Raw genomic sequence first — 18,538 nt, 5'->3', positions numbered from 1 at the left:
GGGGCCCACGCACTGCAGTGAAGGGGAGGCCCGCGCACCACCACTGGAGAAGAGCCAGGCAGCAACAAGCCGGCACAGCCAGGGACAATGGCAAATAAATACGTTTTTTAAAATTAGTTTAAAAACTGTTTATTTATTTGGCTACGCCAGGTCTTAGCCGTGGCACCGGGGATCTTTGGTCTTTGTGGCGGCATGCCAGCTCTTTAGCTGTGGCATGCGAACTTTTAGTTGTAGCATGTGGGATCTACTTCCCTAATCAGGGATCGAACCTCGGCCCTCTGCATTGGGAGTGCAGAGTCTTAGCCACTGGACTGCGAGGGAAGTCCCCCAAAATAATTTCTTAGTTAAGAAGTTTTCCCAATTAGATGGACAAATCAAAGGAACAAGTCAACCATTATGGAAGCAGGGTCAGACACTGTGTAGTATTGTTAGATACTCTGGAAAAAGCACAGACCATACTGTAACCCTGTGAACAAGTCATGACCAACCATTCGACTGCAATCCCGATGGCTGCTGTGTGTGTGTGTGCACATGCACTCTCACTACACACACACTTACAGGGTGTGGCTGGGGAATAAAAGATGTGTTCAATGGAAATGTCTTTTTGTAATTCCATCCTTCATGAATTTAGGTAATGAATAAATTGTAGTAATATCTGGTAACTTGTACACAGCAATATTCAACAACTATTTCCTTATTACCTGAAATTTCAATGTTTATTATGCAATAAAACTACCTTGACATGTTAATAAACAAAGTATAATACTCCACTGCAAAGAAAAGAAATCCTAAACACTTTTCCTAAATCATTCAATAAACAGTATTTCTGAGAGGTCAATTTCTTTTCCATATTAAAGGTTTCTAAACTTTTAAAGTGTCAATGAATATTTTTATTAAGAGCAAAGCAGTCATATTAGATGCATTTTTTTCAAACATTTCATAGATATAGGTTGTTTCTAATGGACAATGCAAGTGGTGAGTCAAGAAAATAATTTTGCTGACAGTTTGAAAATGGCAGGTACAAACCTTGAATCATATCCCCAGTGCATAGCATAGATTTTAGCTAGGTGACCTCTCAACGTACGTCTCGTTCGCATTTGTATTCGACCCACGGAATCCATATTTGACGTGATCTTTAGGAAGTGATGAGAATGTTATTCTTTAGCTTAGACACAGCTCAAAAAATAAAGCAGAAACAATTAATTGGCACTAAAGTAGACATAAAATAAATGGACAGTTACGAAAGATATTTTAATATAAATAATTCCTATGATGCTCAAGAAAAAGTATGATTTATTTGCACACCTTCCAATAAGAACATCTTCTGTAGACTAGTAAAAAAGTAAAAAAATAGACATACCATCCAAACTTAGTAAAAAAAACAGCCACAAATAAAAAGCTAAAAGATGATCAAATAGTAAAATATTTATAATTTTAACTATTTAAAGAAAGCCAATTTTTGATTTAAATAGCACATAAAATATTCTTAATAAAAATGAGCAATTTTAATTAATGAAACTTTCCTAATAGTTTATATGAGGAAAAAAAACTTAATCAGAGTATATCAAAAAGAAGCAGAAGCTATCTAAAAAAGAAACATATTATATGAATCTATGTATTTTTATAGTATTTACTTTTTCACAGACTTTCATTTTCACAAGTATGTTTTAAAGGCTCTTGAACAGCATCTGACAAGTTACAAAGCCTTTTTAATAGAGATCTCATTTTTCTTTCAATGAAATACTAATAAATAGAACCTGTCATTTGCATCGTTGTCAAGCTATTTCATGCAAATTAGTAAAAGAAACTGAGGAAGAAGAAAACTTTACCTGAACAAGTGTTGCATCATTACATGCTTTCCTAGCATCCTGAAATAAAGATGATTATACATTTAGACATGGAAATCCCTAGATATGACTTAAAATAAGGTTTTCATTGGAAATGTAGATTTGAAATACACTCCTTAGTGTACTACACAATCTTTGGTTTATTGAGAAAATTCACGTAACATAAAATTAACCACTTTAATCATTTTAACGTGTGCAGCTGGATTGGCTAGGATATTGACAATGTTGGGCAACCATCACCACTACCTAGCTACAGAACATTTTCATCACGCCCCAAAAAAGAAACCCTATACTTTCCAATTCCCTCTTCCCCCACCACCAGGTGATCATTAATTTACTTTCTAATGGATTTACCCACTCAGGACAATGCACACAAATGGAATCATACAATACATGATTTTCGCGTGTCTGGCTTCCTTCATTTAAATGTAATGTTCCGAAGGTTCATTCATATTGTATCATGTGTCAGTATTTCATTCCTTTTTATGACTAATATTTCATTGTATGAATATATTACATTTTGCTTATCCATTAATTAACTGGATGGACATTTATGCTGTTTCTACTTTGTGGTTTTATGACTAATGATGCTGTGATTACTCATATACAAGTTTTTGTGTATATGTATGTTTTCAGTCCTCCTGGGCATACAACTAAACAGACTTGGTGGGTCATACGGTAATTATGTTTACATCTCATCTCTTTATTTGTGGTTTTATTTCTATTGCTTTAGGAGTCTGACCTAAGAAAACATTGTTATGATTTATGTCAGAGAATATTTTGCCCATGCTGTCTTGCAGGAGTATTATGGTATCATGTATTATATTTAAGTCAGAGAAAATGACTTTAAAATATAGACTGTTACAAGAGACAAAGAAAGACACTACATAATGATCAAGGGATCAATCCAAGAACAAGATACAATAATTGTAAATATAAATGCACCCAACATGGGAAAACTTCAACAAATAAGCCAAATTTGCTAACAGTCATAAAATGAGAAGCCGACAGTAACACAATCATCATTGGGAACTTTAACACCTCAATTACAGCAATGGATAGGTCATCCAGACGGAGAATCAATAAGGAAAAAGAGGCCTTAAAAGACACATTAGATCAAATGGACTTAACTGATATTTATGGAGCATTTACCTTCCCACCAACAGTGTAGAAGTGTTCCCTTTTCTCCATACCTTTTATAGCATTTGTTATTTGTAGATTTTTTGATGATGGCCATTCTGACTGTTTCGAGATAATACCTCACTGTAGTTGTGATTTGCATTTCTCTAATAATTAGCAATGTTGACCACCTTATCATGTGCCTTTTAGCCATCTCTTTGTCTTCTTTGGAGAAATCTCTATTTAGATCTTTCACCATTTGCATGGGTTGTTTATTTCTTTCATATTGAGCTATAAGAGCAGTTTATATAATTTGGAGAATAATCCCATGTTGACTGCTTCACTCGTAAATATTTTCTCCCATGCTGCGGGTTGTCTTTCATTTTGTTTATGGCTTCTTTTGCTGTACAAAACTTTTAAATTTAATTAGGTCTCACTTGTGTTACAGAATGTTCTAATTTCATTCTTTTCCATGTAGCTCTTCAAGTCTTTCCAGCACCACTTATTGAAGAGACTGTCTTTTCTCCACTGTAAATTCTTGCCTCATTTGTTGTACATTAATTTTTAGAGAAATGCAAATCAAAACTAAAATGAGATACCACCTCACACGAGTTAAGAAAGGCCGTCATGCAAAAGTCCACAAACAATGAATGCTGACGTGGGTGTGGAGAAAAGGGAACCCTCCTACACTGTTGGTGAGAATATAAATTGGTACAGCCACGACAGAGAACAGTATGGAGGTTCCTTAAAACACTAAAAATAGAACTAGCAAATAATCCAGCATTCCACTTCTGCACATATATCCAGAGAAAACTGTAATTAAAAAAGATACATGCAGAGACTTCCCTGGTGGTTCAGCCGTTAAGAATTCACCTACTACTGAAGGGAACATGGGATCAGTCCCTGCTCTGGGAAGATTCCACATGCCAAGAGGTAACTAAGCCCGCATGCCACAACTATTGAGCCTGCGTGCAGCAACTACTGAAGCTAGTGCACCGTACCGAGAGAGCTCATCCTTCAGTTCAGTTCACTCGCTCAGTCATGTCCGACTCTCTGCGCCCCCACAGACTGTGTGTGGCACAACAGGCTTCCCAGTCCATCATCAACTCCTGGAGCTTATTCAAATTCATGGCCATCGAGTCAGTGATGCCATCCAACCATCTCATCCTCTGTCGTCCCCTTCTCCTCCTGCCTTCAATCTTTCTCAGCATCAGGGTCTTTTCCAATGAGTCAGTCAGTTCTTCACATTAGGTGGCCAAAGTATTGGAGCTTCAGCTTCAGCATCAGTCCTTCCAATGAATATTCAGGATTGATTTCCTTTAGGATTGACTGGTTTAATCTCCTTGTAGTCCAAGAGACTCTCAAGAGTCTTCTCCAACACCACAGTTCAAAAGCATCAATTCTTCAGTGCTCAGCTTTATAGTTCAACTCGCACATCCATACACAACTACTGGAAAAACCATAGCTTCGACTAGACAGACCTTTGTCAGCAAAGTAATGTCTCTGCTTTTTAATATGCTGTGTAGGTTGATCATAGCTTTCCTTCCAAGGAGCAAGCGTCGTAATTTCATGGCTGCAGCCACCATCTGCAGTGATTTTGGAGCCCCCCCAAAATAAAGTCTCTCATTGTTTCCATTGTTTAGCCATCCATTTGCCATGAAGTTATGGGACCATATGCCATGATCTTAGTTTTCTGAATGTTGAATTTTAAGCCAACTTTTTCACTCTCCTCTTTTCCTTTCATCAAGAGGCTCTTTAGCTCTTCTTCACTTTCTGCCATAAGGGTGGTGTCATCTGCATAGCTGAGGTTATTGATATTTCCCCGAGCAATCTTACTTCCAGCATGTGCTTCATTCAGCCCAGCATTTCGCACAGTGTACTTTGCATATAAGTTAAATAAGCAGGGTGACAATACACAGCCTTGACGTACTCCTTCCTTTCCCTATTTGGAACCAGTCTGTTGTTCCATGTCCAGTTCTACACACAGATTTCTCAGGAGGCAGGTAAGGTGGTTGGTATTCCCATCTCTTGAAGAATTTTCCCACAGTTTGTTGTGATCTACACAGTTAAAGGCTTTGACATAGTCAACAATGCAGAAATAGATGTTTTTCTGGAACTCTCTTGCTTCTTTGATGATCCAACAGATGTTGGCAATCTGATCTCTGCTTCTTCTGCCTTTTCTAAATCCAGCTTGAACATCTGGAAGTTCATCGTTCATGTACTGTTGAAGCTTAGCTTGGAGAATTTTGAGCATTACTTTACTAGCATGTGAGGTGAGTGCAACTGTATGGTAGTTTGAACATTCTTTGGCACTGCCTTTCTTTGGGATTGGAATGAAAACTCAGCAGTGGCCACTGGACTGGAAAAGGTCAGTTTTCATTCCAATCTCAAAGCTCATCCTTAGGTAGGTTGATAAGTAGTCTGGGGCCCTTGAGGAGGAAAAGGTCCAGGGCCCTTGAATAGGAGAAAGGGGTCTGAGGTTCTCAAGGAGGAGAAAAGGGCTTTTTTTTCTACATTGCTTTGTATTAGTCAATATAACAATGTATCTTGCTTAAGGACATGTTTCTCCTTAACAAGGACCTTCTGACTAATCTTGTTAAGATGTATGTTGGAGGAGTAGGTCTGGTAACATCTTTCTATTGTTAGTTCTAATCCTGTTATCTTATATTCTGGGAGTGGGTCTGGTAAAACCCTTTATTGTAACAAGGTATAAAGCTCCCTTGCACAGACTGGGCGAAGCAGGGCACTCTCTGTCCCCCTTCTGATGTCTATGTCAGTTTTCTCTGTCCCCTTTTATACTTTAAAAGTCTGCTACACAAAAGTTCCTGAGTGATCAAGCCTGGTCCCTGGTCCTGAAGCTAAATCTTCGGCGATCAAGAATCCGACATCGTTCTCCTAAGCTATCACTATGACCCACAACAAGAGAAGCCACCACAATGAGAAACCCACGCACTGCAACTAGATAGCAGCCCCTGCTGGCCACAACTAGAGAAAAAGCCTGCACACAGCAACAAAGACCCAGTGCAGCCAAAAGTAAATAAAAAAATTTTTTTAAGATACAGGCATGTCAATGTTCACTGCAGCACCATTTACAACAGCCAACACATGGAAACAACCTAGATGTCCATCAATTGATAAATGGATAAAGAAGAGACGGTACATATATATACAATGGAGTATTATGCATCCATAACAAACACTGAAATAAGGCCATTTGCAACAACAACAATGGACCCAGAGATTAGAGATTATCATGCTAAGTGAAGTAAGTCAGACAGAGAAAGACAAATATTGTATGATAATTACTGATACGTGGAATCTAAAAAGATTACAGGGAATCCCCTGGCGGTCCAGTGGTTAGGACTCTGATTGTCCACTTCAGGGGACATGGGTTCAATCCCTGGTCAGGGAATTAAGATCCTGCATGCCACACAGCCTGGCCAAAAAAAAAAAAAGATGATTACAGATGAACCTATTTACTAAACAGAAAAAGACTCACAGACTTAAAAAAAAAAAAGTATGCTTCCCAAACAGAAAAGATGAAGAGAGAGGGATAAATTAGGAGTTCCAGATTAATACATACACACTACTATATATAAACTAGATCATCAACAAAGACCTACTGCATAGCACTCGAATGTCTACTCATTATTCTGTAATAACCTATATGGAAAAGAATCTTAAAATGATTGGATACGTTAGGTAGGAAGTTAGGCATGAGTGATGAGGGGTGGCCTAGGTGAAAAGGATGCAAGCTAACCTTTAAACCCCATCGCAGACATGCCCAAGGGAGCTCACAGATATCCTACAAAAATAATCACAGAGACTTTTCCGATTTCTCACAAGCGCCTTAAGCACACAGCGGATACAAAAAACCACAGGGGCTTACTACTTAAGTAACCTTAGGCAGCTAGGAAGCCATTAAGGATTCCTGGCATGCTGCGAGTCATGGGGTCACAAAGAGTTGGACACGACTGAGTGACTGGACTGAACTGAACTTAATGTTCCATACATACATACATCTGGTAACAACAGACTGAATTATGGGAAGACATGTGCAACAAAGCCTGTTGTTAGATAGCCTGCAACTGTCAATCAGACTTGAATAAGTCCACTTGCATTCCCTTTCCTGACTGGTGGTGGTTAAAGCCCTATTTTGCATTGGGCAGAACCAAAAGGAGGAGAGGGGAAGTACAAAAAAGGGAAACCTTTTGACTCTGGGGTCAGCCTGCTCCCATGTCTAGGGAGTGTCTGTTTAATAAAAGTTCAGTCTGCTTGAGCTGTAACTGAGGTGTAACTTGCCTGTTGTTTTAAACCATTTAGTCTACCATTCCAAATTTGTGTTGCAATGAGATAAGAACAGAGGGAGAGAAATAAACTAACCTGACAGAAAGATAATCAGTTCGCTGTATACTTGGAATTAACATGGTCATTGTAAATCAACTATACCCCAATAATAAAATTAAACTGAAACTAAAAACAGACACACCACTTGACTCAGCAATTCCATTCCCGAGTATTTATCCAAAAAAACCCCCTGAAAACACTACTTTAAAAAGATACATGTATCCCAATGTTCATAGCAACATTCTTTATAATTGCCAAGATATGAAAACAATCTAAATGCCCGACAACAGATGATGCATAAAGAAAATACATACACACACATACACATATAATGGAATACTATTCAGTCATAAAAAAGAATGAAATTTTGCCATCTGCAATAATATGGATGGACTTGGGTGGTATCATGCTAAGTGAAATAAGCCAGAGAAACACTGCATGGTATCACTTATATGTGTAATCTAAAGAATAAAACAAACTAGTGAATACAACAAAAAGGAAGACTTAAAAATAAAGAACAAATTAGCGGCTACTAGTGGGGAGAAGAGGTGGCAAGAATACACGGAAGAACTGTACAAAAAAGATCTTCACGACCCAGATGATCATGACGGTGTGTTCACTCACCTAGAGCCAGACATTCTGGAATGCAAAGTCAAGTGAGCCTTAGGAAACATCACTATGAACAAAGCTAGTGGAGGTGATAAAATTCCAGCTGAGCTATTTCAAATCCTAAAAGATGATGCTTTGAGCACTCAGTATGCCAGCAAATTTGGAAAACTCAGCAGTGGCCACAAGACTGGAAAAGGTCAGTTTTCATTCCAATCCCAAAGAAAGGCAATGTCAAAGAATGCTCAAACTACTGCACAATTGCACTCATCTCACACACTAGTTAAGTAATGCTCAAAATTCTCCAAGCTAGGCTTCAACAGTATGTGAACCATGAACTTCCAGATGTTCAAGCTGGTTTTAGAAAAGGCAGAGGAACCAGAGATCAAATTGCCAACATCTGTTGGATCATCAAAAAAGCAAGACAGTTCCAGAAAAACATCTACTTCTGCTTTACTGACTATGTCAAAGCCTTTGACTGTGTGGATCACAGTAAACTGGAAAATTCTGAAAGAGATGGGAATACCAGACCAGCTAACCTGCCTCTTGAGAAATCTGTATGCAGGTCAAGAAGCAACAGTTAGAACAGGACATGGAACAACAGACTGGTTCCAAATAGGAAAAGGAGTACTTCAAGGCTGTATATTGTCACCCTGCTTATTTAACTTCTATGCAGAGTACATTATGAGAAACACTGGGCTGTATGAAGCACAAACTGGAATCAAGATTGCCAGGAGAAATATCAATAACCTCAGATATGCAGATGACACCTTACGGCAGAAAGTGAAGAAGAACTAAAGAGCCTTGTGATGAAAATGAAAGAGGAGAGTGAAAAAGTTAGCTCAAAGCTCAACATTCAGAAAACTAAGATCATGGCATCCAGTCCCATCACTTCATGGCAAATAGATGGGGAAACAGTGGAAACAGTGGCTGACTTTATTTTGGGGGGCTCTAAAATCACTGCAGATGGTGACTGAAGCCAAGAAATTAAAAGATGCTTACTCCTTGGAAGGAAAGTTATGACCAACCTAGATAGCATATTAAAAAGCAGAGATATTACTATTTGCCAACAAAGGTCTGTTTAGTCAAGGCCATGGTTTTTCCAGTAGTCATTGTGTATGTGAGAGTTTGACTATAAAGAAAGCTGAGCACCAAAGAATTGATGCTTTTGAAGTGTGGTGTTGGAGAAGACTCTTGAGAGTCCCTGAACCACAAGGAGATCCAACCAGTACTAAAGTGGGTAGCCTTTCCCTTCTCCAGGGGATCTTCCCAACCCAGGGATCGAACCCAGATTTTCTCCAACAGATCTTCCCCACCCAGGAATCAAACCAGGGTCTCCTGCATTGCAGGCAGATTCTTTACCAACTTTCTTTATCAGGGAAGCCCCATATACATGGGGAAGCACAATTCATTTTTCCAACTAGATTTGTTCCAAACATTTTCCTCTAAAGGTTAGGGTAGTATTGTCTTCAACTGTTTTTCCCCACTGTGCTTTGCAGGCACTATTTGTTGAATTAATGTCCCCAAAGGACAACTTGTTCCATTCATTCAGGGGAAAAATGCCACCTGTCACCTGCAACAAAGGCTAAATGGATATATGATCTTTTTGGTGGCCTTTGACCTATTTATAAACACTTAGAATATTTCTATATAAAGGTGTTCATAAGTAGTTACACAAACATATGATTTGATTCTCTCATTCTCAGTTTAATTATGGGTTTAGAAACCTGATTTGGCAGGGAATAATTTAGCCCACTCTCCTACAATGAAAAGAACTTTCAGAAATGACAGTGATGGCCTGAGCCATGTCCAAAAATGGTGCAGTTGAAGACTAAATTCTATAAAAAGAACTCTCTGATTTTAAGCTTTATGAAAATGAACTATCATTGTTTAGGTTATTTTTCTTAATTCAGTCATTCAATAAAAAATGTCTGCTGTACAATGTGTCAGGTACTACTCTAGGCACCATGGAAACAGCAGCAGACCAAAAAGCCCTGCCCTCACAGAGCTAGCCTTAATATTAACAACACAATTAAAACACTGCAAGTGAACATTATTGAACTTGGTCTAATGAACAGTTATATTCACTATAAAACTCAATATAAGGGGTTCATTCCCAATTAACAGCTGAATTTCTTACTGTTCATCTTAAGAAATGCAAGCTCTGATATTAACATCTTTGTGCAAAGTAAGAGAAAAGTGCTGCTTCAAACAAGCTGTTTCTGCTGTTTCTGCTCCAAACAAGCAGAAATTACAAAAGAAAATCTATGTTTTTTCTATTTCTGTTTTTTTCAATTTAAAATGAATCATGGTTAATCAATGATACTCAAATACAAAACACAAACTTTTTTAATGACTCATGTACTGTACCAAATAGCATACAGTTCTATTATGTCATGTGTTTATATCTTAGTTAAACATACAGTTAAGTTATATTTCTGGAATTAAGAGAGGAAAAAAAGGAAAGAAGGAAGAAAGGATTTTTAATTATAGCATGACATTAAACTCAAAAGTATGTGGTATTTTACATATATGTGGTTACTTGAAATCATGTAAGATGATTCAGTGAGCTATATGCTCATGACATTCTACTTGGATGCTGGTGAGATATAAAGATGATTAAGACACAGAATTTTCCAGTCAGACACAGGTGGTGGAAGCAAACATGCACAAGGAACTATAATACAAAGCAAGCTGCAATCAACCCTATAACACAAATCTAAAAAGCTGTACAAAGAACTGATAGTTACTGGCACTGGTCTAAATCCTTTACGTGTCATTTGTTTCACTCTTCTCCATAAACCTACATAGCGGGCTTTAGTATTCATGCTCTACAGCAAAGATACTGAGCATCAAAAAATCTGTAAATGTGTCCTGATCACAAAATAATTAAAAGACGGAATCCATGCACTTTTCCATCAGGCCATGCTGCCTTCCAGCAAAAGAAAAAGAAATACAAGTGGAGGACTTTGAGGCGGCTTTTTAGAGGAAGACTAGGATTCAATGAATAGAAGTCCCAGGAGCAAAATTAGAGCAGAGGAAGTATAATTCCAGGCAAAGTAAAAGATTTGGAAAAAAGAAAGAAAGCAGAAAAGAGCTGTGCATGCTCAGGGAATGACAAGAAACTCATGTGGCTATAGCACAGGCTACAAAGCCAGATGTTAGACCCGGCTGGGAGGCAGGTCCATTGTGGTACCCATGGCACTGGTTCTGGAACCAAAATACACCTGGCTTGAGTCCTGAACCTACCACTTCAAAGTTATGTCACCTTCACAAGTTCCTTAATCTCACTGAGGCTCAGTTTCCTCAACTACGAAATGAAGTAGGACCATCTACCTCACAGGGTCGCTACGAGAACTAAATGAAATTAACATGTGACCAAATAATCGGCCAAGCACTTCAGACAAGAACATCACAAGAAATGAAAACTGCACGCTGACATCCATGATGAATATAGATTCAAAAATCCTCAACAAAATATTAGCAAACCGAATTCAACAATACATCAAAAGGATCACACACCATGATCACATGGGATTTCTTCAAGGGATGTATGTACAGTTCAACACCCACAAATCAATGTGATATAACTACATTAACAAAATGAAGGATAAATGTCATACAGTTATCTCAACACATGCAGAAAAAGCTTTTGACAAAATTCAATATCCATTTATGGTTAAAAAAAAAAACCTCTCAACAAAGTGGACATGGATGGAATGTACCTCAACATGATAAATACGACGTATACAGCACCATGCGTATATAACATCATACTCAATGGTGGAAAGCTTAAAGCTTTTCCTCTAAGATCAGGAGCAAGACACAGATGCCCACTCTTGCCACTGTGACTCAGCATAGTATTGCAAACCCAAACAGAAATACAACAAAGGGCATTAAAACTTGATAGGAAGAAGTAAAACTATCACTACTTGCAAATAACATGATATTACATACAGAAAACACTAAAGACTCAATCAAAAACTAAGAACTAATAAAGGAATTTGGCAAAGTTGCATATATATAAAAATATGTAAACATACAATTACACAGAAATATACAAAATAAGTATATAGAAATCTGCTGCATTTCTATACACTAATAATGAACCATCAGAAAGAGAAACTAAAACAATCCCATTTACAGTTATATCAAACAGGATAAATCACCTAAATTTATCCAAGAAGTTAAAGACCTGTGGGCTTCCCAGAGGGTGCAATGGTAAAGAATCCACCTGCCAATGCAGGAGGCACAGGAGATGCAGGTTCGATCCTTGTGTCAGGAAGATGCCCTGGAGTAGGAAATGGCAACCCACTTCAGTATTCTTGCCTGGGAAATCCCATGGATAGAGAGGCCTGGCAGGCTACAGTTCATGGGGTCACAAAGAGTTGGACACAACAGAGAGGCTAAGCACACAGAAGACCTGTACCCCGCAAACTCAGACACTGAGAAAGAAACTGAAGGTGACACAGATAAGTGAAAAGACATTCTGTACTCAATGTACTGGAAGAATACTGTTAAAATGCACATGCTACCAGAAACAACCTACATCCAATGCAATCTCTATCAAAATCCCAATACCATTTTTCAAAGAAACAGAACATATAATCCGAAGATTTGTATAAAACCAGAAAAGACCCCAAACAGCCAATGCAGTCTTGAGAAAGAACAAAGCTGGAGGTATCACACGCCTTGATTTCCAGGCATTAACATATTACAAATCTATAGTAATCAAAATAATATCATACTGGCACAAAAACAGACACACAGATCAACGAAACAGAATAGGGAGCACAGAAACACACCCACCCATTTATGATCAATTAATTTACAACTCAGGAGCCAAGAATATATAGTGGGGAAAAGACAGTTTCTTCAATAAGTGGTGTTGGGAAAACTGGACAGCTACATGCAAAAGAATGAAACTGGACCACTATCTTACACCATTTTTCCAAAAAAGACATATAGATGGGTCAACAGATAGGTGAAAACTTGCTCAAATCACTGATCATCAGGGAAATGAAAATTTAAACCACAATGAGATAGTATCTCACATCTGTCAGAATGGCTATAATCAAAAAGAAGAGAAGGACTTCCCTAGGGGTCCAGAGGTTAAGACTTTGTGCTTGCAATGCAGGGGGCATGGGTTCCATCCCTGACTGGGGAACCAAGAGCCCACATGCTGCATAGTGTAGCCAAAATATAAAAATTAAAAAAATTAAAAACAGAAAAACAAAAAAAAATTTAAAGAGAGACAGAATAACATGTGTCCATGAGGATGTGGAGAAAAGGGAAACTTGAGTGCTGTTAGTGGGAATGTAAATTGGTGCAGCCACTATGGAAAATAGTATATTAGTATACACGTTCCTCAGAAAATTATAAAAAGAACCACCATATTATCTAGCAGTTCCACTTCTAGGTATTTATCTAAAGAAAACAAAAACCTTAACTTAAAAAGATATACTCATCCCCATGTTCACTGCAGGATTATTTATAATAATCAACATAAGGAAACAACCAAGTATCTGTTGACAGATGAAAGGACACACACACACAGTGGAATGTTACTCAGCCATAAAAAAGAATCTCTTGCCACTTGTGCTGACAACATGGATGGACTCTGAGGGCATTACACTAAAAGAGAAATATGTCAGACAGAGAAAGACAAATACCATACAATCTCACATGCTCAATCAAACAAACAAACAAAAAACACCCAAGCTTACAGATACAGAGAACAGAATTTTAAAAAATGAGATGGCCATATGACCAATGTGCTTGGCCAGTCAGTCATTCCTGCTCAGGATCTGGAACAAGTGAGATAAAGAGATGCTGGAGAATCCATTCTGGTGGTGGCAGCAACATCTAACTCAGAGATTAGCCTATGAAGCCTTCTCTGATCATCCCAGGCAAAATAAATCCCCCTTTGACACCTTTGTTTAGACACCTAAGGTATCCACTCAGAGTTCTCATTCACACCTAAATCATTAACTTCCTGAATTCCTGGGAATAAGACTGGTTGCTCTTTGGAAGCAAAGTTATGATCAACCTAGACAGCATATTAAAAAGCAGAGACATTACTCTGCCAACAAATTTCCGTCTAGTCAAGGCTATGGTTTTTCCAGTGGTCATGTATGGATGTGAGAGCTGGACTATAAAGAAAGCTGAGCACCAAAGAATTGATGCTTTTGAACTGTGGTGTTGGAGACTCTTGAGAGTCCCTTGGACTGCAAGGAGATCCAACCAGTACATCTTAAAGGATATCAGTCCTGAGTGTTCACTGGAAGGACTGATGTTGAAACTGAAACTCCAATACTTTGGCCACCTGAGGCAAAGAACTGCCTCATTGGAAAAAGACCCTGATGCTGGGAAAGATTGAAGGCGGGAAGAAAAGGGGATGACAGAGGATGAGATGGTTGGATGGCATCACTGACTCAATGGACATGAGTTTGGGTAAACTCCGGGAATTGGTGATGGACAGGGAGGCCTGGCATGCTGTGCTCCACAGGGTCGCAGAGTCGGACATGACTGCACAATTGAACTGAAGACGGTTATAGTTTTAATCCACTCATATCAACATTTTTCTGCTGTTCTTTACCCACCCCTTGTTTTTTCTACTCCCTTCCTCTCCTTCCTGTAATACCTCTGCATAGATCCTATAATTGTTCCTTTTTTTTAAAATCTTAACTTTTAAATTAGGTAAGTATTCTGAAATTACTGCTGCAAAAGATTCATATCGCTCATATTGGAGGATCACAGCAGTGTTCCAAGTTACTAATAACTTGGATTTTTCCTGCTTCATAATGAAGTTCTTCATTTATAAGTTGTTTAACTCTTACTTTTCCCTGTGGAAAGTAGGTAGCACCACACTACACACAATTTAGTCTCTCCTCTACCCTGCTCACCAAGAGGCTTCCTAAAAGATGGCATGTCTATACCCTTTCCTCTTTATCTCTGCCTTCCTTGCTATTCCTCAGTCCAGAGAAGCATGTTTCCATTGTTCCAAAAGAAAGGAATGATGCTGTCCCTGTGGGAATATAAGATTCACAGCCTCAGAATTCTCCTTTCAGAGCCTGTCCACACCCTGATATTTGATGACTTTCCCTCCTTATATTAGGGTCTGAAGTTCTGAGTGTTTTTAAATTTTGTTAAAGATGAAGCTGTATTTGTTCCTCATGCTCTTTACTGTTTTGAGGTGACTTCCAAGAGTTAAGAAGACAGACTTGTCTTTATTATGCCACTGGACTTCCCAAGTGGCGCAAGTGCTAAAGAACTCCCCAGACAATGCAGGAGACAAAAGAGACACGGGTTTGATTCCTGGGTTAGGAAGATCCCCTGGAGCAGGAAACAGCAACCCACTCCAGTATTCTTGCCTGGAGAACCCCAAGGACAGAAGAGCCTGAAGGGCTACAGTCCATGGGGTCACAAAGAGTTGGACACAACTAAAGCGACTTAGAAGCAGCATTATGCCACTAATTACTTTTAATATTTTTCTGCAATCTAACTTTTTAGAGATTAATTTTCTAGTATATTACAATATAATATCTGCCTCATTGTACTGTTGTTGTTCAGTCTGTCCGACTCCTTGAGACCCCATGGACTGCAGCATGCCAGGCTTCCCTGTCCTTTACCATGTCCTGGAGCTTGCTCAAACTCATGTCCATTGAGTTGATGATGCCATCCAACCAGCTCATCTTCTGTCATCCTCTTCTCCTTCTGCCTTCAGTCTTTCCCAGCATCAGGGTCTTTCCTAATGAGTTAGCTCTTTGCATCAGGTGGCCAAAGTATTGGAGTGTCAGCTTCAGCATCAGTCCTTCCAATGAATATTCAGGGTTGATTTCCTTTAGGATTGACTGGTTTGATCTCCTTGCAGTCAGACATGACTGAAGTGACTTAGCAGCAGTCCAAGGGACTCTCAAGAGTCTTCTCCAACACCATAGTTCAAAAGCACTAATTCTGTGATTCCAGCTGAGTAGAAGAGGATGATGTCAGCAGGGATTACATGTATAATATTAACCTCCTAGGGACAGAGAGGTCACTGGTCCACATAGGTATTTGTTAGAAATGACTTTTGGGGTGTTCTTTAGAGGCATGATAAAAACAAAGTGACCATTTCTCACTTCAAAAATTATTTAATATATGCAAACTAATATTCAAATTTTGTTCATCACGGCTGCTAAGTCGCTTCAGTCGTGTCCGACTCTGTGACCCCATAGATGGAAGCCCACCAGGCTTCCCCGTCCCTGGGATCCTCCAGGCAAGAACACTGGAGAGGGTTGCCATTTTCTTCTCCAATGCATGAAAGTGAAAAGTGAAAGTGAAGTCGCTCAGTCGTGTCCAACTCTTCACGACCCCATGGACTGCAGCCCACCAGGCTCCTCCATCCACGGGATTTTCCAGGCAAGAGTACTGGAGTGGGGTGCCATTGCCTTCTCCATTGTTCATCACTAGTAGTTCATAAAAGTGTTAATAAAGTTTCAAAATGAAAAAGTTTGCTCTTACCTGGATCTGATTCCGTAGCTGCTCAGCTTCCTGCCTCAGTTGTTCCAGCTCACTCATCCTTGAATTTCCTCACGGTAGAAACTAACAAATGAAAGCCCTGTACAAAAGAGAAAGAGGAAGACGGATTCACTTCTCTATTTACATATTAACCTACTTTTTAAATACTGACATATAATTGGTTCTTCTGATCTCAAATGCAATCATTACTACTGGAACTTAAAATGGCTTAGTAAATACAGATCTAGATTATTTACTAAAGATTTTATGGAGGAATGGGATGAGAGGATGGAAGAGACACCTTGAGTAGTAGTATTCAAGACTAAATTACAGACAATTAGTACTAGAACTGAGTCCAGTGAGAAATACTTTACAACAGTTCCAAAGGTACCAAGAGACATTCGGACGTAGATGCCTAAAAGGCACCTCAACTTACTTCAAAAGTGAACCCCACACCATCCCGAAGTCTTTCTCATCTCTGTAAATGGCAATTCTGTCCTTTCAATTGTTTAAGCCAAAAACCTGGGAGTCACCCTTAACTTCTCTGTTCGGTTTCTTTTATATCCTACCTCTAATCCACCAGCAAATCATGTCAGGCATTCTTTCAAAAAACATCCAGGATTTGACCAACTCTGATTACCTCTACTCTACCTTGGTCTGCTTCAGTGGTGGCCGACTCAGTGTGACCCCATAGATGGCAGCAGACCAGGCTCTGCCGTCCTTGGGATTCTCCAGGCAAGAACACTGGAGTGGGCTGCCATTTCCTTCTGCAATGCGTGAAAGTGAAAAGTGAAAGTGAAGTTGCTCAGTCGTGTCCAACTCTTCGCAACCCCATGGACTGCAGCCTACCAGGCTCTTCCATCCATGGGATTTTCCAGGCAAGAGTACTGGAGTGGGGTGCCATTGCCTTCTCCAACCTTGGTCTAAGTCACCATTATCATTCACTGGGTCTCCTTCCTATCTCCCTTGCCCACTCTCCAGTCTATTCTAAACATAGCAAACTAGTGATCCTTTGAAAATACAAGTCACTCTTCTGCTTGAAATTCTACAATAGCTTTTCACTCCACTCAGCTTAAAGTCTGTTTATCTTGACCTACAAAGCTTTATGCCTCCCTGGTGGCTCAGCAGTAGAATCTATCTGCAATGCAGGGGATGCATGTTCAATCCCTGGGTTAGAAAGATTCCCTGGAGAAGGAAATGGTAACCTGCTCCAGTTTCCTTGCTTGGGAAATCCAATGCACAGAGCAGCCTGGTGGGAGACAGTCCATGGGGTCACAAAGAGTTGGACACAACTTGGCGACTAAACAACAACATCAATGCAGAGTCTTACACAATCTGTTATATATCCCTCTAACATGATATCTCTCCTCCCTCTTCCCCCTCTCTCTCTGGTCCAGACACGCAAAAGCCTTCTTAACATTACAAAGTTTTCTTAGTGAACACACTAGGCAGGCTCCAGCTTCAGTCTCAGCACCTGCTCTTACCTCTGCCTGGAAGCCTCTCGCCCCTGACATTTTCATTTGTCGCACCTTTACCTAGATTCAAATGTTAGTTCTCAGAACAACCTTCACTGATAGCACATATGCACCCAACTGGACCCCTTTACCCCTTGTGTAAATCTAAGATGTACAACGTGCTGATTTGATATTTTGCAATATGATCACCACCAAAGCATTAACACCTCTCTTGCATCACATAATTATCATTTCTATTTTATGGAGAGAATATTTAAGGTCTAGTCTCTTAGCAGCTTTAAAGTACATAACACAGCATGGCTGACTGCAATCGCTATGCTCGGCATTAGATCTTTAGAACTTTCTCATCTTCGAGTTCCAAGTTGCACTTTCCTTCTCACTCAGGCTAGATTCCAGGTCCAGCACTTCATGGACAACTCTGCCAGCACCCTAGTTTCCCCTGCCCTTCTATTTGGTCACGTTCAACAGACAAAAATCACAGCTTCAACAAACCCAACACCCTCCTTTCTTTCAGTCAGCGCTCAAACCACCAAACACTGACTGAAAAGTCAAACAGGGGAGGGCACATTAGTTCTACTACAAGTTTATACAAGCAAGCTTTTTAGCTGGCTACTCTATGCAGCTTTTTACCCATCGCGTCTGCTC

The 18,538-nt window shown here is 39.4% G+C and overlaps 1 protein-coding gene across 1 annotated transcript in view; it reads right to left on the bottom strand.

Moving 5' to 3' along the window:
* GNB4 (G protein subunit beta 4) overlaps positions 1-16,498 on the bottom strand; it is a 33,024-nt gene extending 16,526 nt beyond the window's left edge. Inside the window, exons 1-3 of the mRNA XM_068982817.1 lie at positions 16,422-16,498; positions 1,830-1,868; positions 1,027-1,133 (exon numbers count right to left, since the gene is read on the bottom strand). Of these exons, the coding sequence (XP_068838918.1) occupies positions 1,027-1,133; positions 1,830-1,868; positions 16,422-16,478 (203 nt within the window). The 5' untranslated portion in view covers positions 16,479-16,498. The remainder of the gene's footprint in view (positions 1-1,026; positions 1,134-1,829; positions 1,869-16,421) is intronic.
* Between the last annotated feature and the right edge of the window lie 2,040 nt (positions 16,499-18,538).

This window comes from Capricornis sumatraensis, chromosome 1, assembly GCF_032405125.1.
Source record: "Capricornis sumatraensis isolate serow.1 chromosome 1, serow.2, whole genome shotgun sequence".
NCBI classification, from domain to species: Eukaryota; Metazoa; Chordata; class Mammalia; order Artiodactyla; family Bovidae; genus Capricornis; species Capricornis sumatraensis.
Note: the sequence above shows the minus strand (reverse complement) of the source record. Positions and strands in the feature narration are given on the sequence as shown.